At 46.7% G+C, this 25,358-nt stretch overlaps 1 protein-coding gene across 6 annotated transcripts in view; it reads right to left on the bottom strand.

The window, feature by feature from the left end:
- Positions 1-392: 392 nt before the first annotated feature.
- LOC115090941 (UDP-glucuronosyltransferase 2A1-like) overlaps positions 393-25,358 on the bottom strand; it is a 195,930-nt gene continuing 170,964 nt past the window's right edge. For all 6 annotated transcript variants that reach the window (XM_029600636.1, XM_029600670.1, XM_029600646.1 and 3 more), the window contains 2 exons: positions 20,082-20,301; positions 393-762 (listed from right to left, as the gene is read on the bottom strand). In XM_029600636.1, coding sequence (XP_029456496.1) covers positions 486-762; positions 20,082-20,301 — 497 coding nt within the window. In that variant the 3' untranslated portion in view covers positions 393-485. The remainder of the gene's footprint in view (positions 763-20,081; positions 20,302-25,358) is intronic.

Here is a 25,358-nt window from a genome sequence, read left to right as displayed (position 1 = left end):
CGCTGGACCACCAGGGACTTTTGGCAGGTCTTGGGGGGGTCAGGAGGGTGGGGGATTGTAGTAAATTAATTTTGGAGGTATTGGGGGGCGTCAGGAGGGTGGGGGGTTTTGTTAGATTTTTACTTTTTTATTAAAGATTTGTCTGCGAGCCCTGGACCCCCGCTGGACCACCAGGGACTTTTGGCAGGTCTTGGGGGGGGGGGGGGTCAGGAGGGTGGGGGGTTGTAGTAAATTGATTGGTAGGTCTTGTATGGCTCTCACGGAATTACATTTTAAAATATGTGGAGTTCATGGCTCTCTCAGCCAAAAAGGTTCCCGACCCCTGATGTAGGCAGTGCGTTTGCAGGACTGATTTGACATTAGGATAGAAAGTGAATGTAAACGTTTCTCAGGAAAGTGATACTTTCTCACCAGTTCACTAGAAGTAAATAGAGTACACATGGAAGGAAAACCCTAATTTTTTTTTTTTTAATCTTGATCGTCGATTACTCTCTTTTCTTCTTTACTGCTCTGCTACCCTTCCGAAAACAAAATGTGCAACACTTAATGCTAACTATAAGGAAAGCCGCCAGGCAGATGATCAGGAAGGCTATAACGTCCAGGCAGTGGTACTGGTACCATGTGAGAGAGTGAGCAGCAGGTCTCAAGTGCTTTGCCCCTTTGTGACGCATAACAAACTCAATCCAGAAGACAGCTCTGTCCAGTGGCTTTATAGGCTGGTCATGGTGAATCTGGGATAACGTCAATGCTCTTTCTTTGTATCTGTGGGAGAGAAGCATAGCGCATGTGAACAGAAGTGGCCTGTTCATATTGAAAACATCACTTGTCTGTATTATTCTGCCAGCGTGTTAATGTCATTACTTTTTGTTCCGCTGTTTCCACGGTTGTCACAGGCCGTGTGGAGTAGCAGCAAATGATGAGCCGCCTGGGGCAGAGAGTGCCTCCGGTGTGTGTGCCTCTGCTATAAGAGATGTGTATCCATAGTAAAGGTAATAGTGGTAGCAGTTTCTAACCTATTTTCCCCTCTAATTAAGGTTCTATCCAGATTCCATTACAGATTCCTCTGCGACCTATCCATCTGGTAAAGAGTGAAAAGCAGGAAGAAGCGGAAGAGAGAAGCGCCGCCAAACCTCCTGTCTACACGTTTATCTACAGAAACCATGTTTACCGACAACTCACCTCAACTAGAGGAAGCAAATGGTCCTTCCTGCACCTCCTCTTTGAACCCTTACACAGCCCTCTATCTCCCTTAGACTTGGAAAGGCAAAGATACCAGATCCATGAACGTAACCTGCCCTCAATGTCGGTTTGTCCATATTTGTCTGTGCTCAATGTTTGTCAAATAGCTTGCGACATGGAGCAGGGACCATCTCTTCTATGTGTCTGTACCTCGCTGCATTAGGGATGGGCTGGGAAAATAATTTTGTTTCGTTTTTTTAATTTCATTTTTGGAGGGTATTTTCCCACGAATTTAGTTTTGTTTAATGTTTATTTCATTTTCTGGAGTTTAAAAAAACCAAAATAAACATTAAAAAAAAAATAAATTAAAAAATGGTCCCCCCTGCAGCCTATCCCTCCCACCCTCCAAAAGCTGCTGGGGCCAGGATCCTCCCTGGACCCCACTTAACTGGTCTGGAGAGATTTTATGAAGAAGCTTCAGCCCAGACTGATGCCTCTGCCTTACATAGGCCTAGATCTTGGGAGGACATGCAAGTTCGACCTAGGTCTGGCCCAACACTGAGGCCTGGCTTGGAGGCCTGGTTTCGATGCCAAGGCCCAGCCTGAAGGTGGGTCCAAGCATGGAAACCATGTCCTGATGCAGGACCTTGGCCTAGGCTAAAACCTGACATTCTGGCCAAGTTTGAATGCTGGGTCCTGTTGCTTAGACCTCAAGTTAGGCTCAGGCCCAATGCTGGTGCCCAGCCCAATCCAAAGGCCCAGTCCTAGCTCTGGAGTATAGGCTTAGGCCCAGGCCCAGGGGCCAGAGACCAGGCCACAGAGCTCCTTTTCGGTCTTCTGTCTTCTTAAAATGACATCCTCCATTTGAGAAAAAGTAGATTAGACGCCACGGAATAGTCCAGTCTCTGAGCTTTATTGAAATGGAGACACGATCTTTTAAATATATGCCCGACAGGCCGAGTTTCGCCTCACGCAGGGGCTGCCTCAGGGGCTTATAGCAGACCGGCTCTATCTTTACTTCGAGCGGCAGACACGATAAGTTTTGACGCTGAATCGTTGCCGAAACAGCACTAAAATTATTAACAGCACTGGATGGCTGGCGCCATCTTTAAAAATGGCGCGGGCCATCCAGTGCTCCTACCATGTGACAGGGGCCGGCCAATGGCACGGATACCCTGTCACATGGTAAGGGCAAAGGGCCATCGGCGCCATTTTGATTAGTGGCAGCCGATGGCCCGGGAGCGGAGATCACTCCCGGGACCCCCACTGGACCACCAGGTACCTGTAAAAAGTTTTTGGGGGGGTCGGGAGGGTGGGGGAAGCCAAGGAATTAGTTTTAAAGGGTCAGGGTGGGTTTAGGGGTTATTTTTGTGTGCCGTTTTTCACACCCTCCCCCAAAACGATAAGAGAACCCCCACGAACAATATCGTGGGGTTTTCCTATCGTTTTGGGGAGCCCCCGATTTCTGACGATTTTGAAAATATCGTATGATATTTTCAATCGTCCGAAGCCCGATTCACATCCCTACCTGACAGTGATATATAATTTTACTTAATCACAAAAGGAACACAATGTTCAATCACTGTACCAAAGAAATTTCTTAAAAAAGCTCCACTGTAATATTTTGCTATTAATGCGAATATATATATTTTTAAAAAATGTACTGATTTTTGGAACCTACATGACTGGTACCAAATTTAATTGTGAGTGGTGATATAATCATTAAATATATTTTTTTGAAATCTTTATAGGACTTGGTTGAAGGTTTCATATAATCGTGTAGGCGTCCCTGCACCATGAATGCATGTTATAATCATTAACCTCCAACCTTATGTGAACTTTTTTTATAAATTATTTTTTTACTTGTTTTTTTAAAAATATTGTGTATTACAACAATCTACAGCTATGGGAGTTATTATCTTGGCCATTAAGATGTATTGGCATATTTTGTCATTGCATAAAGAATTTATAGAACTCCCATTGTTTGCTACAATGAGAGGCCGAAACATTAGGGATATGCTAGTACATGCACAACTGGATTATAGTGTTCCTACAGAGGAGACTATAGGTCATCAGATATGTGGGAGTTGTTGTTGGTGTCATCAAACCATAGTGGGGAAAGAATGGGTGGACCCTGTTACACATTACAAAGTTTGGAGAAAAAGCAACACCAATTGCAACTCTTGTAATGTGGTATATATTATAATTTGTCCATGTCCCAAACTTTATGTGGGCCGTACATCTTGCCCAGTACGTATCAGATTAGGGGAGCACAAATCACGGTACACTACAGCTAAAATGACGGTTCCAATTGTGCAACATTTGAAGGAAGCAGGACATGGTATTGCAGATTTAAAATGGACTATTTTGGAGCAAGTTAAAGTTTCCCCACGTGGTGGGGATCCAAGCATAAGACTGAACTATCATGAAGCATTCTGGATCTATAATCTACAGTCATCACATCCAGCGGAGATGTCTACAGTTTTGTAATAACAGCTTCCCCTGGGGGGTTGTAATATCTTTAGAGCAAGTTGGTTTATACTGTTCCTATCAGGTCTGTTGGGATACAATTTTTGCATCTGAAGTTGGGCAGTCCGATATAAAAAGCAAATAAATGATCGTGCTGCCAACCAGGGCCGATAGCTTCACAAACAAGGAGGTGTGCTTTATTTTAATAGCCGTCATGTTCAAAACCCTTTGCAGAGCAGAACTTCCTAATATGGTGGATTCCTATTGGCTCTTTGGATCTTAAAAATCGTTGGATTGGACAAAATTCCATGTCGAGATGTGAGTTATAAGGAGTATGCTCTAGACATTGGTTCAATTGACATCCAGATCGAGAGACTCAAGATCTGGACACTTGCAGAAACAATGAATCTTTGTGGAATTTAAGGAAAGCGATGAAGACCTTTAAGTTAAGTTGCAGTGAGTTTGAGAAGGACTGCTTCAGCGGCAGGGGAGAAGAAAAACAACCAATAAGGGCTGAATAACACAGTCTGGGTAAAACAAATAAGCATGGGTGTAGCTTGCTTATTGCGGCAGTTACTTCCCCTACTACCCATAACTAATCAAGCTTGATATTTCACTTGGTTGCAGCTGCATCACTGCTCTCTACATTAATGGTGGGGGTGGAAGGGAAATAGAACCAAAGAGCTAAGAGAAACAGATAAGTATGAGAAAAAAATGTGAAGCTTGCTGGGCAGACTGGATGGGCTGTTTGGTCTTCTTCTGCCGTCATTTCTATGTTTCTATATATGTTTCTATATATGTTTCTATATATATGACTGTGTGGTAACAATCATCTGTTTGTATTTTCTGCTGAATAGTATATTCCCCTGAAGAAAGATGATAGCATCTGAAACTTGTACGTGTCGGGACTTTTAAGCATCTATTGATTTAAATCAGATGGATTTGAGACACATATTACATCATTAGAGTGATTGTGATACATCGCCATGGGAAAACATATCAAAAGTTTTGGAGTCCTTCAAGAATAACTTTATTGGATGTCACATATACACAATATTTTAAAAAAACAAGTAAAGAAATCGTTTATAAAACAGTTCACATAAGGAGGAGGTTGGAGGTTAATGATTACAACATGCATTCATGGAGCAGGGACTCCTACAAGATTATATGAAACCTTCAACCAAGTCCTATAAATATTTCAAAAAAATATATTTAATGATTATATCACCACTCACAATTAAATTTGGTACCACAGTTGTGTAGGTTCTAAAAATCAGTACATTTTAAAAAAATATATATATTCGCATTAATAGCAAAATATTACAGTGGAGCTTTTTGAAGAAATTTCTTTGGAACAGTGATTGAACAGTGTGTTTCTTTTGTGATTAAGTATAAGTCATACATTAGCCAAACAAATGGTGCTAAACAGCAATCTCTTTGTGTCCTTGACCAACTATATCTCAGAAGTATTCATTTGGACATTCTAAAATTCAAACCATTTTATAGTCTCAAGGGCTAGTTTGGGACTAGCTTACTAAAAGCATGATTCTCAAGATAAGTCTATGGAATCATTTACTCACAAGTTTCTTGTGGGCATTGTGTTACGGGACCGGGCTGTGCCCCAGTCCCTCCTCCTACCTCATGGCTGGCCCGGCCCACGCGGACTCTTCCCAGGCCGAGGGAGACACCGCCGATTCCCCGTCGCTGGCCCCACCCCCTAGGCGCGCGTGCGCACAGGGGCTCCAGATTTAATGGGGCCAGCACGGGAACTCAGGACCAGCCTCCAAGGATGACGTCAGACGCTGCAGGGTATATTACCCTGCAGCTGGGACCAAACCCTCGCCTTGCAACGAGGTTCCTCAGTTCCCCCTGAGTTATTAGTTGCTGCAGTGTGCCTGATTGTCCTGTCTTCTGGCTCCTGACCTGGCTTGTTCTTGACTTCGACTTCATCTTCTGCTCCTGGTTTGGTTTTGACTTCTGACTTCTGGCATCTGACTTGGCTTTGTCTTCTGATTACATTCCCAGCTTCCGTCCTGGTTTTGGCATTGACTTCTGACTCCTGGCTTCCGACCTGGCTCTGTCCCACGACTCCATCTTCAGCTTTCGTCCCTGGCTTTGGTTTGGATCTCCAACTTCTGGCTTCTGACCCAGTTTCGCTCTTGGACTCCGACTTTGGCTTCTTCCACCACCTCTGGTATCCGATACTTGCTGGCCCAGAGGATTCTCCTAAGTCCCAGCGGCTTAGGCTCTCACGGGCTCCTCCCGGAGGAGACGCGGGCTTCCGAGGGTGAAGACTCTTCAGCTACCTGGGTCCAGCCGTCCTTCGTCCATCTCTTCGGCCTCCACCCGGATCCTTGGCCGCCTAGGGTCCCACCTAAGTCCAAGAGGTCCAGATCCCTACGGGCTCCTCCTGGGGGAACCTCGGACTTCCAGTGGTGAAGCCTCTTCAGAGCCTCTTCAGCGCCGCCTCAAAGCTGTGACGCCTCCTGTAGGTTCCCACAGGATTCCATTCACCATCTCAGCCGGCCCAAGGGTCCACGACTGTAACAGTTTGCAAGGCCTTGGACCCAGCAGATCTTGCAGGCTTGAAAACCATCCCAGGGATCGCACAGAGACTGCAACAGCAGCAAACTTGCCTCGAGTCCCTGATGGCAACAGTGCAGGGACTAGCCGATTGCGTTGGGGGAGACTCTGCTTCCAGTCCTCCGGTACCTGGAGCTGAGGTCAATACTGGACCTGTGGCACCGGTACAGATGCCTGCACCCTTGAGGTATTCAGGGGACGCAAAGCTTTGCCGACGGTTCCTGAACCAGTGCTATATTCGCTTTAATCTGCTTCCAGCTCAATTCCCGACGGACTGGGTCAAGACGAGCTACATTATCTCTCTCTTGGACGGGAGACCCTTGGCGTGGGCCTCCAACCTGTGGGAGCGCCAGGACTCCTGCTTGGCCAATTTGGTACAGTTCGTTACCGCCTTTCGGTGGGTATTCAATGAATCCTCCCGTAAACCTACGGCCGCATCGGAACTGCTCCCGCTGCATCAGGGAAACCGGCCTTTGGCTGAACATGCCGTGGATTTTCAGACTCTTGCCGCCGAATTGAACTGGGGAAGCTACAGCCTGCACGGCATCTTTCTGGAAAGCCTCTCCCCAAGGCTTCAAGACGAATTGGTGGCCAGAGATCTCCCAGATGACTTGAATGATCTCATCAATCTTGCGGGCCACGTGGACCGCTGGATCCAATGCCGGTTCCGAGAGAGGAGCCCTGCTCACAGATCCTGGAGCGCTGGATTCACTTCTTCCCGAAGCGGGTACTCTCCTTCTGCTTCTCCAGGGGCTTCAGATCCCAAACCCATACAGGGCGGCCGGGGTCTATCTCTCAGGAGGAAAGGAGAAGACATCAGTCCCTGGGCCTGTGCCTGTATTGCACTGGCAAGGGCCATTTCCTTGTCCACTGTAGCGAGCGTCCGGGAAACACTCGGACCTAGGGTCTTCCGGGGAGCTAACCCTAGGTCACACCACTTCTGCCTCCCCGTGCACCATCCCAGTGACCTTACTCCTTCCCGAAGGAGAGTTCGAGACGCTAGCCCTGATTGACTCAGGAGCCGAGGAAACTTCATTCTCAAGGACTTGGCCCAGCAACTCCAGATTGCAGTTCAACCCCAACGACCCCCACTCCGAGTGTACTCTATTCAGGGGAGACTCCTTCCAGGGACCATCGATACTCATACCAGGCCTCTCATGCTACGCACTGGTATCTTGCATGTAGAGGAGATTTCATTCCTCATCCTGGAGAGGTCTATGCACCCGGTCATCCTGGGACTACCTTGGCTGCGGAAGCACTCTCCCGTAATCTGTTGGGAAACCCTCCAGGTGACGTCCTGGAGGCCTTCATGCTTCAGCTCTTGCTTGACAGCTGTTCCATGACCACAGATACCTCTCCTGACGACATCATTGGTGTTGCCGCCCCACTATTAGGACTAAAGCAATGTCTTTTCCAAGGAGAGAGATGAGATCCTCCCGGAGCATCGCTCTTTCGACTGTGCAATCAACTTGCTCCCAGGTACCATGCCGCCACGAGGACGGGTCTACCCATTGTCCCTTCTCAAGACACAAGCCATGTCTGCATACATCCGGGAGAACCTGGACCGAGGGTTCATTCGTCCATCCAAGTCCCTGGCTGGAGCAGGCTTCTTCTTCGTGGCGAAGAAGGATGGGTCCTTCCGACCCTGCATAGACTACCGTGCCTTGAACAGCATTACCCAGCGGGATCAGTACCCATTGCCTCTAATCCCGGAACTTCTGGACAGGCTACAAGGGGCCAAGGTGTTCACAAAACTGGATCTCCGTGGGGTGTACAACCTAGTAAGGATTCATCCAGGTGACGAATGGAAAACCGCATTCAACACAAGGGATGACCATTATGAATACCTAGTCATGCCCTTCGGTCTCTGCAATGCCCCGGCGGTTTTTCAAAACCTCATGAACAAGGTTCTAAGGGACATGCTACATTCCTCGGTAATCGTTTACCTCGACGATGTGCTCATATACTCCAAGGACTTGGAGACGCACTGCCAAGATGTCCGACGAGTCCTACAGAAACAACCGACTTTACGCTAAGTTAGAGAAATGTCTCTTCGAGCAGGAGTCGTTATTCTTCCTTGGGTACATCGTATCCTCCACCGGCTTCCTTATGGACCCGGAGAAGGTCGCGGCAATCAAGGACTGGCCGCAACCACTGGGAGTGAAGGCACTCCAACGATTCCTGGGGTTTGCCAGCTTTTACCGGCAATTTATCCCACACTACTCCCAGATGGTAGCTCCACTGACGGCCCTTACCAGAAAGGGCACCGACGCTAAGCACTGGCCACTGATGGCCCTACGAGCCTTCCAAGAATTGAAGGAAGCATTCCTCCAGGACACCTGCCTCCGCCACCCTGACCCTCAATGCCAGTTCATCGTGGAGGTCGATGCCTCCGACGTAGTGGTCGGGGCCATTCTAAGCCAGCTGTCCAATGGAGGTAAACCCCTGCCGTGTTCCTACTACGCCCACAAATTCTCCCCTGCCGAGAGGAACTACGGCATAGGGGATAAGGAGCTACTGGCCAGCAAACTTGCATTCGAGGAGTGGCGGCAGTGGTTGGAGGGGGCCCAATACCCAGTAATCGTTTACACAGACCATAAAAACTTGGAGTATTTGTGTCGCGCCCAGCGCCTTAATTCCCGGCAGACATGCTGGTCGTTCTTCTTCAGCCATTTAAATTTTCTCCTCCGTTACCGACCAGCCTCTAAGAACGTTCGAACGGATGCTCTCTCCCGCACGACAGAGACAGAAGATATCACCAACCCGCCTCAGTACATCCTGGACCTGGCCAAGGTTCTTCTGGCAGCATCCGAGATGACTCCCATGGGAAAGACTGTGGTGCCCTCTCGTTCCCGCCGGACAGTCTTAGCATGGGCGCACGACTCCTTGACCGCTGGACATCCAGGAATAGCCAGGACTCTGTCTGAATTCTATTGGTGGCCACAGCTCAAAAAGGATGTCCAACTCTACATCCAGTCATGTCCTACCTGTGCCCGGCAGAAACCCTTGCACAGACGCCCCTGGGGCTTCTGCAGCCACTGCCCATACCTACCAAGCCCTGGACCCATATTTCCACTGACTTTATTGTGGATTTGCCAGTTTCAGATGGGAAGACAGTAATTTGGGTCATGGTTGACCGCTTCTCGAAGATGGCTCACTTCGTGCCTCTCGCTAAACTTCCTTCGGCACCAGAATTAGCTACCCTCTTTACGCAACACATCTTCCGCCTCCATGGACTTCCTTTGCACATAACCTCTGATCATGGTCCACAGTTTACTGCAAAATACTGGAAGGCCCTTTGCAAGAAGTTCGGCGTGCAGCTTGACTTAACAACTGCCTTCCATCCCCAGGCCAACGGGCAAGCCGAATGCACCAATAGGACTTTAAAAACATTCCTCCGGTCCTTCGTGGGGACCTCCAGGATGATTGGGTCTCTTTGCTACCGTGGGCAGAGTTCTCTTATAATTGTCACAAGCACTCTGCGACCAAACACTCCCCGTTCCAGCTGGTCTACGGGAAGACCCTAAGACCTTCCCTGCCATTGTCTTTGATGGTTCCGTCTCCGGCAGTCCAACTCACGGCACGACGGTTGCACAACCTCTGGAACGCCACCCAAGAGAAGCTTCGTCTGACGGCAGCCAAGGCTAAAAGATATGTCGACGGATCACGACGACCTGCTCCTTCCTTCCTCCCAGGGCAGAAAGTATGGTTAAGTACCAGGAACATCCACCTACGGATCCCCTCTTTGCACCTAGCCCCCAGGTACATTGCTCCATTCCCAGTAGTGGAGCGAATAGGGGCAGTCTCCTACCGGTTACGTCTGCCGTCCACCCTGAGAATCCACATCGTGTTCCATGTGTCACTGCTTAAGCCTGTGGTGCTCTCCACCTTTTAGGGTAAACCTCCGGAACCTACTGCCCCTGAGGCTGAAACCGACGTCACCTATACGGTAAAAGATGTTTTGGACGTCTGGTTCCACTGTTGCCGCTGGGAGTACCTCCTCTCGTGGGAGGGGTATGGCCCGGAGGAGAATTCCTGGGAGCCTTCTTCCCATATCCTGGACAAGTCTATCCTTCGCCAGTTCCACTTGGAACTTTTTAGTTTTCGTAGAAGCCTCTCATGAGGGACTTTGTCAAATGCCTTCTGAAAATCCAAATACACTACATCTACCGGTTCACCTTTATCCACATGTTTATTAACCCCTTCAAAAAAATGAAGCAGGTTTGTTAGGCAAGACTTCCCTTGGGTAAATCCGTGTTGACTGTGTTCCATTAAATCATGTCTTTCTATATGCTCTACAATTTTGATCTTGAGGATAGTTTCCACAATTTTTCCCGGCACTGAAGTCAGGCTCACTGGTCTATAGTTAGCCGGATCGCCCCAGGAGCCTTTTTTAAATATTGGGGTTACATTGGCCACCCTCCAGTCTTCAGGTACAATGGATGATTTTAATGATAGGTTACAAATTTTAACTAATAGGTCAGAAATTTCATTTTTGAGTTCCTTTAGTACCCTAGGATGCATACCATCCGGTCTAGGTGACTTGCTACTCTTTAGTTTGTCAATCTGGCCTACTACATCTTCCAGGTTGACAGTGATTTCATTCAGTTCGTCTGACTCATCATCCCTGAAAACCATCTCCGGAACTGGTATCTCCCCAACATCCTCATTAGTAAACACGGAAGCAAAGAATTCATTTAGTCTTTCTGCAATGGCTGTATCTTCCCTAAGAGCCCCTTTAACCCCTCGGTCATCTAATGGTCCAACCGACTTCCTCACAGGTTTCTTGCTTGCCGATCGTGTTGCCGGCGCCATTTTGCAAAATGGCGCCGGCCGTACGGCAACACGATTCGAGTGCAGGAGGTCGTTCCTGGACCCCCACTGGACTTTTGGCAAGTCTTGTGGGGGTCAGGAGGCCCCCCAAGCTGGCCAAAAGTCCCTGGGGGTCCAGCGGGGGTCCGGGAGCGATCTCCTACGCTCGTGACGTTGGGGGACGGGAAGCAAAATGGTGCCGGTGCTACCTTTGCCCTGTCATATGACAGGGCAAAGGTAGCGCCGGCACCATTTCTTTCAACGCACCCATGGCCCGAGAGTGGAAGATCACAACGGGACCCCCCCACTGGACCCCAGGTAATTTAAGACATTTTGGGGGGGTTCGGGAGGGTGGGGGATTTATTTTAAAGGGTCGGGGTGGGTTTTAGGGATGTTTTAGTGTGCCGGATTTCCCGCCCTCCCCCTTCCCCTCCCCCTTCCCCCGATTTACGATTTTTGACGATAAATCGGGGGAATTCCTATTAAATATCGCCTCTAATGATTTTTGACGATTTAAAATATATCAGACGATATTTTAAATCGTCAAAAAACGATTCACATCCCTACTTATCAATGTTTTACACTTAACTTGACAATGCTTATGTTTTATCCTATTTTCTTCAGATGGATCCTTCTTCCAATTTTTGAAGGATGATTTTTTGGCTAAAATAGCCTCTTTCACCTCACCTTTTAACCATGACGGTAATCGTTTTGCCTTCCTTCCACCTTTCTTAATGCGTGGAATACATATGGACTGTGCCTCTAGGATTGTATTTTTAAACAATGTCCAAGCCTGTTGAACACTTTTAACCTTTGCAGCTGCACCTTTCAGTTTTTTTCTGACTATTTTCCTCATTTTCTTAAAGTTTCCCTTTTGAAAGTTTAGTGTTAGAGCTGCAGATTTACTTATTGTCCCCCTTCCAGTTATTAGCTTAAATTTGATCATGTTATGATCACTGTTGCCAAGTGGCCCCACCACTGTTACCTCTCTCACCAAATCCTGTGTTCCACTAAGAATTAAATCTAAAATAGCTCCCTCTTTTGTTGGTTCCTGAACCAATTGCTCCATGAAACAATCATTTATTATTCAATATAGTAAAAACTCTAACAACCACCCAAAAAGAATGTTCTACCTTTTTTGACACGGCTCTATGTAATAAAATTGCTAATCATTTCAAATCAAAAGTCACAGACATTTCAAATCAACTCTCCAAGCTACCATTTCCCTCCTATAATAACCTTGAATCTACTTATACATGGTCCGAATTTACACCAGTTTCTGAAAACACTATTCAAACCATTATCAGAAAACAAAACCCCTCTAACTCACCCGACAATCCGTGTTCTGGTACCTTTTTCAAAGCCTTAGGTCCTCACGCTAGCAATTTTTTAGCACTATTAGTAAATCAATCTCTAGAAAATGGTTTCTTTCCATCTTCCCTCAAAAAAACCTCCATACTTCCAATTTTAAAAATTAAATCAAAGGATGATTTTGATCTTAACAATTTCAGACCCATTGCTACATTAACATCCCTAGCTAAGCTGATTGAATCAGTAGTGTTATCTCAATTATCAAATTATCTGTCAGAAAATGACATACTACACACAAACCAACATGGATTTCGCAAGGGTCACTCCACTGAAACTCTTCTGTTGACTTCATTTGACACTTTATTTCGGGCTTTTGATTCTTACATAGATCACATCATTGTTTTCTTAGATATTTCCGCGGCTTTTGATACTGTTGATCACCAAATTCTCATCTCCATTCTCAAATCTATAGGTATTTCGGGTGCTGTATTACAATGGTTTATTTCATTTTTGTCTGATCGCATTCAAGTTAATATAAACAATCATTCTTCTGAACCATACTCTATTGCATCGGGTGTTCCACAAGGTTCTTCTCTATCCCCTATTCTCTTCAACATCTATCTACTACCTCTTTGCCGCATCTTAGCCTCACTAAACATACAATTCAAAATCTACGCCGATGACATACAGTTTATGGTACCATACAACACCTCTTGGACTCACACATTATCCTTAGTATCTTTATACCTCACGACTATTGACACATGGCTCTCTCACAATAGACTAAAACTAAATCCAAAAAAAACAGAAATAGTCCACCTCTCATCAATTACAGATTCATCCATAGGTCCCCCCCCCCTCAATTAGTATTTAACGGTATCATTATCCCCATCTCCAAATCTGCAAAAAATTTAGGTATAACCATTAATTCAGATCTTTCATTAAAACAACACATATCCATAATTACCAGAAATTCATTTTATAAGCTTCAACTCTTGAAACTGCTTCGTCCTCTACTTTTCTTTCACGATTTTCGGACTATACTTCAATCACTCATCTTTTCTGGGCTTGACTACTGTAATTCTCTTTATATAGGTCTCCCAGATAACACACTTCACTCACTTCAACTGATCCAAAACGCAGCAGCACGTATCTTAACAAACTCTTCCATAAAAAATCACATCACTCCGATACTTCAATCATTACATTGGTTACCAATTAAATACAGAATACAATTCAAGATCCTGTCCATTATACACTCTCTCATCTACACTCCTAATTCAATTACCTTATGTTCCATTCTCCGGATTTACAAACCCACCAGACATCTAAGATCACTGGACAAAAACCTCTTAGACATCCCATCACCACGACAGGCCCGTCTTGACATCACCAGAAAAAGATCATTCTCTGTCATTGGACCAATCTTATGGAACGCATTACCAGACTCTTTAAGATCCATATCCAACTCCAAACACTTCAAAAAATCCCTAAAAACACATTTATTTCAATCTGCTTTCCATATATCACACACTAAATAACATAACTACTTCTTCATCACATAGGGCACAACATTATTATATATTGATTTATTTTTTATGTAAACTATTCATTGTTTTAGATTTTTATTTTTATTATATATTTTTGTAATTTTGAGCTTTTATAATTTGATAATCTTTATGTTCTTTTAAATTTAAATCTTTATTTACATTTGTTTTTTATTTAGTTATGTAAACCGTTTTGATTAAACACTGTTTGTAAAGACGGTATACAAACACTTTTAAATAAATAAATAAATAAATAAATAAATAAAATAGCTCCCTCTTTTGTTGGTTCCTGAACCAATTGCTCCATGAAACAATCATTTATTACATCCAGGAACTTTATATCTCTAGCAAGTCCTGATGTTACATTTACCAGTCAATATTGGGGTAATTGAAATCTCCCATTATTATTGCACTGCCAAATTGGTGTGCTTCCCTGATTTCTCTTAGCATTTCATCATCTGTCTGACCATTTTGTCCAGGTGGACCGTAGTATACTCCTATCACTATACTCTTACCCAACACATATGGGATTTCTACCCATATAGATTCTACTGAGCATTTAGTCTCTTGTATGATCTTTAGCCTGTTTGACTCTATACCCTCCCGGACATAAAGTGCCACACCCCATGTATTTGGATTTTCAGAAGGCGTTTGACAAAGTCCCTCATGAGAGGCTTCTACGAAAACTAAAAAGTATTGGGATAGGAGGCGATGTCCTTTCGTGGATTACAAACTGGTTAAAAGACAGGAAACAGAGAGTAGGACTAAATGGTCAATTTTCTCAGTGGAAAAGGGTAAACAGTGGAGTGCCTCAGGGATCTGTACTTGGACCGGTGCTTTTCAATATATATATAAATGATCTGGAAAGGAATACGACGAGTGACGTTATCAAATTTGCGGATGATACAAAATTATTCAGACTAGTTAAATCACAAGCAGACTGTGATACATTACAGGAGGACCTTGCAAGACTGGAAGATTGGGCATCCAAATGGCAGATGAAATTTAATGTGGACAAGTGCAAGGTGTTGCATATAGGGAAAAATAACCCTTGCTGTAGTTACACGATGTTAGGTTCCATATTAGGAGCTACCACCCAAGAAAGAGATCTAGGCGCATAGTAGATAATACATTGAAATTGTCTGCTCAGTGTGCTGCAGCAGTCAAAAAAGCAAATAGAATGTTAGGAATTATAAGGAAGGGAATGGTTAATAAAACGGAAAATGTCATAATGCCTCTATATCGCTCCATGGTGAGACCACACCTTGAATACTGTGTACAGTTCTGGTCGCTGTATCTCAAAAAAGATATAGTTGCAATGGAGAAGGTACAGAGAAGGGCAACCAAAATGATAAAGGGGATGGAACAGCTCCCTTATGAGGAAAGGCTGAAGAGGTTGGGGCTTTTCAGCTTGGAGAAGAGACGGCTGAGGGGGGATATGATAGAGGTCTTTAAGATCATGAGAGGTCTTGAACGAGTAGATGTGACTCGGTTATTTACACTTTCAAATAATAGAAGGACTAGGGGGCATTCCTTGAAGTTAGCAAGTAGCACATTTAAGACTAATCGGAGAAAATTCTTTTTCACTCAACGCACAATAAAGCTCTGGAATTTGTTGCCAGAGGATGTGGTTAGTGCAGTTAGTGTAGCTGGGTTCAAAAAAGGTTTGCTATAGATCAAGTTTACTTAGGGAATAGCCACTGCTATTGATTGCATCAGTAGCATGGGATCTTCTTGGTGTTTGGGTAATTGCCAGGTTCTTGTGGCCTGGTTTGGCCTCTGTTGGAAACAGGATGCTGGGCTTGATGGACCCTTGGTCTGACCCAGTATGGCAATTTCTTATGTTCCTATGATCATCTGGTAAACCCAGGCCTCCAGGAAGGGGGCGTAGGAGGGGGGGTACTGTTTCGGGACCGGGCCATGCCCCAGTCCCTCCTCCTACCTCGGGGCCAGCCCGGCCTACGTGGACTCTTCCCAGGCCGTCTAGGCCTGTATTGCAGCCTGTCGCGGCGTCTCCTCTGTGAGGGAGTCGCTGCCGATTCCCCATCATTGGCCCCGCCCCCTAGGTGTGCGCGCGCAGGGGCTCCAGATTTAAAGGGGCCAGCGCGGGAACTCAGGACCAGCCTCCAAGGATCCAAACCCTCGCCTTGCAATGAGTTCCCCCTGAGTTATTAGTTGCTGCAGTGTGTCCTGATCGTCCTGCCTTCTGGCTCCTGACCTGGCTTGTTCTTGACTTCGACTTTGTCTTCCGCTCCTGGTTTGGTTTTGACTTCTGACTTCTGGCACTGACTCAGTTTCGTCTTCTGATTACATTCCCAACTTCTACTCCTGGTTTTGGCATTGACTTCTGACTCCTGGCTTCCGACCCGGCTCCGTCCTATGACTCTGTCTTCAGCTTTCGTCCCAGGCTTTGGTTTGAATCTTCGACTTTTGACTTCTGACCCGGCTTCGCTCTTGGATTCCGACTTTGGCTTCTTCCACCACCTCTGGTATCCAGTACTTGCTAGAGATGTGCTTCGTTTTTTCCTGCCGGGTCGTTTTTTGACTCGGATACTTCGTGGTAAATTTCGGGTTTCCTCGTCTCGTTTTTCGAAAAAACGAAATGAGGAAACCCGAAACCGGGCCAAAAAACAAAACGGCAAAGGAATCTTTAAAAAAATCCACCCCAAGCATTTAAAATTCTTTTTTTACATATCTATCACTACCACCCACCCCCCCATCCCGATCCCTCCCCAAGACTTACAAAGTAGATCCCTGGTGGTCCAGCGGGGTCCCGGGATCCATTTGCCCTCCTCCGTGCCCATGTTTCTGCAGCCGTGCTCTTTAAAATGGTGACGCGCAGCCTCTGAACACCATGTCACAGGGGCTACCGGCGCCATTGGTCAGCCCCTGTCACATGGCCATCGGCGCCATCTTGTGCTCCTGTCATGTGACTGGAGCTGACCAATGGCGCCGAAAGCCTCTGTGACATAATATGGGCAAAGGCTATCGGCGCCATTTTGATTACTGGCAGCCGACAACGAAATGGCTCCCGGACCCCTGCTGGACCCCCAGAGATTATTGGCAAGCCTTGGGGGGGTCAGGAGCCCCCCTTCTGACCCCCCCAAGGCTTGCCAATAATCTCTGGGGGTCCAGCGGGGGTCCGGGAGCCATTTCGTTGTCGGCTGCCAGTAATCAAATGGCGCCGATAGCCTTTGCCCATATTATGTCACAGAGGCTTTCGGCGCCATTGGTCAGCTCCAGTCACATGACAGGAGCACAAGATGGCACCGATGGCCATGTGACAGGGGCTGACCAATGGCGCCGGTAGCCCCTGTGACATGGTGTTCAGAGGCTGCGCGTCACCATTTTAAAGAGCACGGCTGCAGAAACATGGGCACGGAGGAGGGCAAATGGATCCCGGGACCCCGCTGGACCACCAGGGATCTACTTTGTAAGTCTTGGGGAGGGATCGGGATGGGGGGGGGGGTGGTGAACTATAGTTAAGGTAAATGTTTGGGGTGGTTTGGGGTGGGTTTTAATTAAAAAAAAAAAATGTGTGCCCCTCCCCCAGGCAAACCCGAAAACCGAAATTTCCCCGAAAGTCGGGGAAAATTCTTTTCGGGTTTCGGGCCTCCGAAAAAAACCCAAAGTAGGAAATTTCGGGCAATTTCCTACTTCGGGCGAACAACGAAGCACATCTCTAGTACTTGCTGGCCCAGAGGATTCTCCTAAGTCCCAGCGGCTCGGACTCTCACGAGCTCCTCCCGGGGGAGCCGCGGGCTTCCGAGGGTGAAGACTCTTCAGCTACCTGGGTCCAGCCGTCCTTCGTCCATCTCTTCAGCCTCCACCTGGATCCTTGGTCGCTTAGGGTCCCACCTAAATCCAAGAGGTACGGGTCCCTACGGGCTCCTTCTGGGGGGACCTCAGACTTCCAGTGGTGAAGCCTCTTCAGAGTCTCTTCAGCGCCGCCTCCCAGCTGTGAAGCCTCCTGTAGGTTCCCACAGGATTCCATTCACCGTCTCAGCTGGCCCAAGGGTCCACAACCGTAACACATTGTGCTGGTTTTTTAGTTGCCTAGCAGATTTAAACTATATCTATTTATCTATATCTAAATCTATCTATATTATATATATATATGTAAAATTGTCTCTTTTGTTCAATCAGTTGTGGCCGGATTTAAAACAAATTGTAGGAATTATTTTTTCACTTAGCAAACAACCAAGCTATGGAATCTGTTGTCAGAGGATTTGGGTCAAGGCAACTAATATAGCGGGGTTCAAAAGAGGGTTGGACAAGTTCCTGAATGAAAAGTCCATAAACTTTTATTAGCCAGGTAGACTGGATAAAGCCAGCGCTTATCCCTGGGAGTGAGATACAAGAAATAGAATAACTGTTGGGGTTCTACCAGGTATTTGTAACCGGACTGGCCACTGTCAGAGACAGGATGCTGGGCAATATGGACCTTGGTCTGACGTAGCATAAGCATTAGTGATTTCAACTTTTCTGTAGATTGGGGAGTAGGTGATCAAAGAAAAATGAATTCTGGGATAAAGCACCAATTATAACTCAGTAAAATTAATAATTAAAGCACTATCAAACCTCAGAGAAACAATAATGACACTGTGCTATTAGTTTGTACAAATTGGTGTACCTCAAATTTGGTGGAAATAAAATAACATAAGAACATAAGATATGCCATACTGGGTCAGACCAAGGGTCCATCAAGCCCAGCATCCTCTTTCCAACATTGGCCAAACCAAGTCACAAGTACCTGGCAAGTACCCAAACATTAAATAAATCTGAAGCTTCTACTGCTTATTAATTAATAGCAGTTTATGGATTTTTCCTCTAGGAACTTATCCAAACCTTTTTTCAACACAGTTAAGAACATAAGAACTTAAGAAATTGCCATGCTGGATCAGGCCAAGGGTCCATCAAGCCCAGCATCCTGTTTCCAACAGAGGCCAAAGCAGGCCACAAGAACCTGGCAATTACCCAAACACTAAGAAGATCCCACGTTACTGATGCAATTAATAGCAGAGGCTATTCCCTAAGTAAACTTGATTAATAGCAGTTAATGGACTTCTCCTCCAAGAACTTATCCATACCTTTTTTGAACCCAGCTACACTAACTGCACTAACCACATCCTGCTGTAGCCACATCTTCTGGCAATGAATTCCAGAGCTTAACTATGCGCTGAGTGAAAAAGAATTTTCTTTGATTTGTTTTAAAGGAGCTGCTTGCTAACTTCATGGAGTGCCCCTAGTCCTTCTATTATCTGAGAGAGTAAATAACTGATTTACATTAACTTTTTCAAGTCCTTTCATGATTTTGTAGGCCTCTATCACATCCCCCCTTGGTCGTCTCTTCTCCAAAATGAACAGTCCTAATTTCCTTAGCCTTTCCTCATAGGGCAGTCTTTCCATGCCCCTTATTATTTTGGTCGCCCTTCTCTGCACTTTCTCCAGTGCAATATATCTTTTTTGAGCTGCAGTGACAGGAACTGCACACAGTATTCAAGGTGCAGCTTAACCATTGAGCGATATAGAGGCATTATGACATCCTCAGTTTTATTTGCTATTCCCTTCCTAATAATTCCTAACATTCTGTTTGCTTTTTTGACTGCTGCAGCACACTGAGCCGACGATTTCAATACAATATCAACTATGACGCCCAGACCTTTTTCCCTAACATTGTGTAACTACAGCATCAGTTAATTTTCCCTATATGCATCAACTTGAACTTTTCCACATTAAATTTCACCTTCCGTTTGGATGCCCAATCTGCCAGCTTCGGAAAGTCCTCCTACAATTTATCACATTCCGCTTGTGATTTAACTACTCTGAATAATTTTGTGTCATCTGCAAATATGATCACCTCACTTGTCGTACCCCCTTTCCAGATCATTTATAAATATATTAAAAAGCACCGGTCCAAGTACAGATCCCTGAGGCATTCCACTGTTTACTTTTCTCCACTGTGAAAACTGACCATTTAATCCTTCTCTGTTTCCTAGTTTTTAACCAGTTTCCAGACTAGATGGGCCTTGCAATCGTTATCTGCCAGCATGTTCTATGTTGTTTATTTCTTTGATACACAGAAATAAATTCAGTTCACAAACTGAGATCACGGTAACAGGAGAGTATTTAAACTGATCTTTTCACATTATCCAATAATTGGTATATCATGAAACTCACGTGGGGTTGTTAATGACAGTGTTAAGTGCATCCACCATATCTTGTTCTTCCAAAGTGTTAAAATCCAAAACAACTGCCATTCCTTTTGCCTTCATGTGGGCCAGGTTATCTGGCTGATCAGCAAACAATGGAAGGCCAACCATAGGAATTCCATGATATATGGCTTCATATATCCCATTGGTTCCACCATGAGTAATAAATGCTTTGGTCTTGGGATGACCTGGAATAGATAGAAAGTAGTGTTAGATACAATACTGAAGATCAGGAGATCAACAAAATGGCAAGGAACTAATTTCTTTTCATCTAACTCTAAGAAATTTTGCTGTTTAACAGAAAGAAGAAAACTGATTTTCTCCCATTTTTTACTGCGAAAATAGGAAGGCAGTAACAGTTGGCCAAGTGCTTCTCAGTGAGGTATTTATCAGCTAGAATGATAAAAGAAATAAGAATTTAGAAAGTGCTGGAGGAAATGTTCCAGTTGGGACAGAATCTAGAGAACTTGCCATCTGACAATGTAATGTTACCATAGGCCTCGGTTTCCTGTGTCAGATTTTTCAAGATTATGAAGCAAGTGCGCATCACAAGCCCCGCCTTTGAAGCCTCTTCGGCGGGAGCCTCGGGGGCATCCCTGTCTGATTATGTCACTGGACTCCTGTACTTAAGCTCCACCTTTGCCCCCAGGAAGCCGACTTGGCAACAAGTTCTGTACGAGTCCACAACTCCTACCTCGTGTTCCTGAGATGCCACCGCTACCTGCCGTGCCCTTGGAGGCTCAGTGTGCGCTCCTACGGGTACTTGCTCCCCTGGCCTACCCTGCTCCTCGGGCTGGCTCTGTGCCTCTTGGGTTCCACTCTGCTGCCAGCTCCTACTATTCGGGTCTCCCTTGGAACAGCGCAGCAACCTGTGAGTTCCTCGACTAGCCTTCCTCGCTCTCAGGGTTGCGCCTGTGTTCTAAAGACTGGCCACGCTCTCCCGCTCCTCGGGCCATGCTCTTCACTCAAGAGACTACCTTGAGCTTCCCCGCTCCCCGGGGCTAGCCTCGGGGTACTCGACTACTGGCACCTGCCCCGCTCCTTGGGCCTGTCTCTCTACTAGTCTGCCGGTTCACCTCCAATCTCTGGGATCCTGTCTTCCTAAGCAGCTGAGACCTGGCCCGGGCTTCCCTGCCTCATGGGTTGGCCTGTGCTTTCAAGTCTACGCCCACTACGCTATGGCTCCGCCCCTCAGGGCTGCCTTCCCGGAGGACCTTTGGCTCGGCTACTCCTGCGCCCACTGCTCCGCAGTCTGTCTGGCGCCTCTCTCTCTACAGGGTCTCACTCCAAGTACTGTCTGGCTCTCACCCTACGAGGGTCACCTCCTGGTCCCTGGGGATCTCCCCACTACTGTGCCCAGAGCTTCCTGCTGTACCAATACCTCGCCTCTTGGTGGTGCGGACCTGTGGGGCTCCTCCCCACGGGATGTAACAACTCGCACCTTGGGCCAAGGTCCACATACCCATAAACCATAACAGATTGCCAAGTCCATGGACCCAGCAGAGGTTTCGGCATTGGCACAGCGGATCAGCGAACAACAGAAATTCTTAGAGTCCCTGGCTACTGCCATAGACAACCTGAGCTCTTGCTTAGATGCCACAGTGACTTCCACCACTACGTCTATCAAGCTCAACACCTCCACCTCTTCACAGGCTCCTCGGCTGACCGTGCCGCTCCCGGCACCACCACGCTTCTCAGGAAATCCTGTCATGTGTCGGGGCTTCCTGAATCAATGCAATATGCATTTCTGCTTGCAACCCACATACTTCCTAGATGTGATCACCAAGATCACATACATTCTGGCTCTTCTGGAAGGCAAAGCTTTGGCCTGGGCATCACCTCTCTGGGAGTGAGCAGATCCCATCCTTCGGGACCTTCCAGGGTTCCTAACCCTGTTTCGGTCATCTTTGAAGACCCTGGTTGGCGTGCCGTCTCTGGGTCAACCCTTCTTCATCTTGAGCAGGGCTCTCGCCCTTTAACAGATTACATCATTGAGTTTCGAACTCTTGCTTCAGAGTTGCATTGGGACTCCGACTGTCTGCACTCAATCTTCCTGGAGGGCTTGAGTCCTCGCATTAAGGACGAGTTGGCTGCTCGGGAATTGCCCACCTCATTGGACTCTCTCATTGACCTTACAGGGCGCATTGATCGTCGATTGCAAGAACGCTCTCTCAAGTCCAGAGCATCCTGGAAACCGACTTCAGGACCATCTCGAGCACAACGTTCATCCTCTCCTAGACTGACCACTCCGCCCAATCCAACGGAAGAAGAACCCATACAAATGGGCAGGAGTAGACTCTCCCAAAGAACGTCATTGTCGACAGCAGTCTGGCCTTTGCTTGTACTATGGTCAGCCTGGGCATGCCATTGCCTCATGTCCAGTCTGTCCGAGAAATTGTCGGGCCTAGGTTCTGCTGGAGGATGTCTCCTAGGCCTGACCTCGCCGTCTCCTCCATTGACCGTTCCCTTTGCTATTTAGATGGACAACCAAGAATTGCACACTTTAGCCTTGGTGGACTCTGGGGCTGGAGAGAACTTCATCTTGAAGCAACTCACTGAACACCTGCGGATTCCCACCATTCGTTCCCCGGTTCCCTTGCTTCTCTTGTCTATCCATGGGGAACCTCTGCCTGGTGAAGTCATGCACACTACTGCTCCCATCCAGTTACGCACTGGAACCTTGCATGTGGAGACCATTTTATTCCACATCTTAGACAAGGTCATCCACCCTATTGTGTTGGGATTACCCTGGCTTCAGCAGCACACTCCACAGGTTGACTGGACTATCCTACAGCTCTCCCAGTGGGGATCGGCCTGTCACCAGAACTGCCTGGAATCCATCTCACCATTGTCCTGCACGATGACCATACCCTCTCTGCCTGGCCTTCCACTGCAATTTGCATCCTTTTCTGACGTCTTCTTGAAAAAGGCGGCTGACACCTTATCATCTCATCGCTCATATTATTGTGCGATTACCTTGCTGCCCAATACAGAGCCTCCACGGGGTAGGACCTATCCTCTCTCACAGCCATGTCGGAATACATTCGTGAAAATCTGGCCAGAGGGTTCATCCAGCCCTCCAAGTCTCCGGCAGGGGCAGGATTTTTCTTCATGGGAAAAAAAGATTGCTCCCTGCGCCCCTGCATCGACTACCGAGGCTTAAACAAGATTACCATCAAGGATCGCTACCCTTTGCCATTTATTTTGGAGCTTTTTGACAGGCTTCAAGGGGCCAAGATTTTTTCAAAGTTGGATCACCATGGAGCCTATAATCTGGTCCGAATCTGGGAGGGTGATAAGCGGAAAACCGCTTTTAACACCCACGACAGCCATTTTGAATATTTGGTAATGCTGTTCAGGTTGTGCAATGCACCTGTAGTATTTCAAAATCTGATGAACGAAGTTTTCAGAGATATGCTGTACCAGTGTGTCGTCATATACCTCGATAACATTTTAGTCTTCTCCAAGGCCTCCAAAGTCATCGCCGAGATGTTTCTCAAGTCCTTCAACGCGTGCGAGACAATCAACTTTTCGCCAAGCTCGAAAAGTACTCATTCAAACAAGAGTCTGTGTCTTTCCTGGGGTATGTGGTATCCAGTCAGGGGTTTAGGATGGACCCCCAGAAACTGAAGTGCATCCGTGATTGGCCTCAACTTACGGGTCTCAAGGCCCTCCAGAGAATCTTTGGCTTAGCCAATTCTACCTCTCTTTTAGTCACCATTATTTTACATTGACTTCCCCACTCACAGCCATGACCCGCAAGGGCGCCAACCCTTCTCAGTGGTCACCGGAAGCTATGACCGCCTTTCAGAATCTCAAGTCGGCCTTCTTGAAAGAACCTTGTCTCCAACATCCGCACCCCACACGTCCATTTGTGGTCGAAGTCGACGCTTCCGACGTCGGAGTTGGGGCTGTGCTGAGTCAGTTCTCTCCTACACATATGCTCCACCCTTGCTCCTTCTTTTCTCGACGCTTTAAACCTGCTGAGCATAACTACGGCATCAGGGATAAAGAGCTGTTGGTCATCAAATTGGCCTTTGAAGAATGGTGACCTTGGCTTGAAGGGGCACAACACCAGATTACGATATATACGGACCATAAGAATCTCCAGCATCTTCACCAGGCTCAGCGCTTAAACAGCTGCCAGGCCCACTGATGAGATTCAACTTCATACTACGCTACCGGCCTGGAGAAAAGAATGGCTGCGCTGACACCCTCTCTCGGTCATTCATGACTGAGGATCTGCCAGATATCCTGCGACACATTATTGATCCCGCAAAGGTTCTTCTGTTAGCCACCTTTCCAGTGCCTCCTGGTAAGACCGTGGTTCCTCGTCCATTGTGACCCAAGGTTTTACAATGGGCCCATGACTCACTGACCTCCGAACATCCTGGTCAGTCCAGGACTCTCTCCACTCTGCAACGCTACTACTGGTGGCCTACCATGCATAAGGATACTCAAGCATATGTAGAGTGCTGTCCCACGTGCGCTCTGCATAAGCCTCCGGCAGGGAAACTTTGGGGACTTCTACAACCACTCCCCATTCCCAGCAAACCTTGGACCCACATTGCCACATATTTTATTGTGGATTTGCCTGCCTCTAATGGAAATAACACCATATGGGTCACAGTCGACCGCTTCTCTAAAATGGCGCTTTTTGTGGCTCTACCAGGTCTCCCTACGGCACCTCAGCTGGCCAAGCTATTTTTCAAGCATGTGTTTCAGCTCCACAGTGTTCCCAGTCATATTCTCTCCAACTGTGGGGTTCAATTTACTGCCACCATTTCTCCCTCTAGCAAGTGGTCAAAAACAGGACCACAGTCCCCTGAATGGCTTTCACCATCAATATGGCCTTCACCACTACTGCCCAGTAGACACACCATGTGGCTGCATGGCCCCTCTGCTCACCCCCTCTGCATGAGGGGGTGAGCAGTATAGCATTACGTTATACTGCTCACCCCCTCTGCATGAGGGGGTGAGCAGTATAACGTAACGATAAGGCCTTAATGACAAGTGAAGGCTCGGGGGAAAAAATGGAAAAATTCAGAAAAATCATTTTTTTCCTCGAAGGTGAAGAATAGGCCGAGCAGACAACCAAGAATTCCCAGATGCCTCTGCTGTATTGTAGCCTGTCAAAGGTGAATGACCTTTGAGTGCTTTTCTGAGCATGACTTGCAGAAAAGCTCTGAGACAGATTTGCTGGCAACAACAGGAGAGAGGCCTATTTAATGGCACATTTGCTTCA

Source organism: Rhinatrema bivittatum, chromosome 1, assembly GCF_901001135.1.
Source record: "Rhinatrema bivittatum chromosome 1, aRhiBiv1.1, whole genome shotgun sequence".
Lineage (NCBI taxonomy): Eukaryota > Metazoa > Chordata > Amphibia > Gymnophiona > Rhinatrematidae > Rhinatrema > Rhinatrema bivittatum.
Note: the sequence above shows the minus strand (reverse complement) of the source record. Positions and strands in the feature narration are given on the sequence as shown.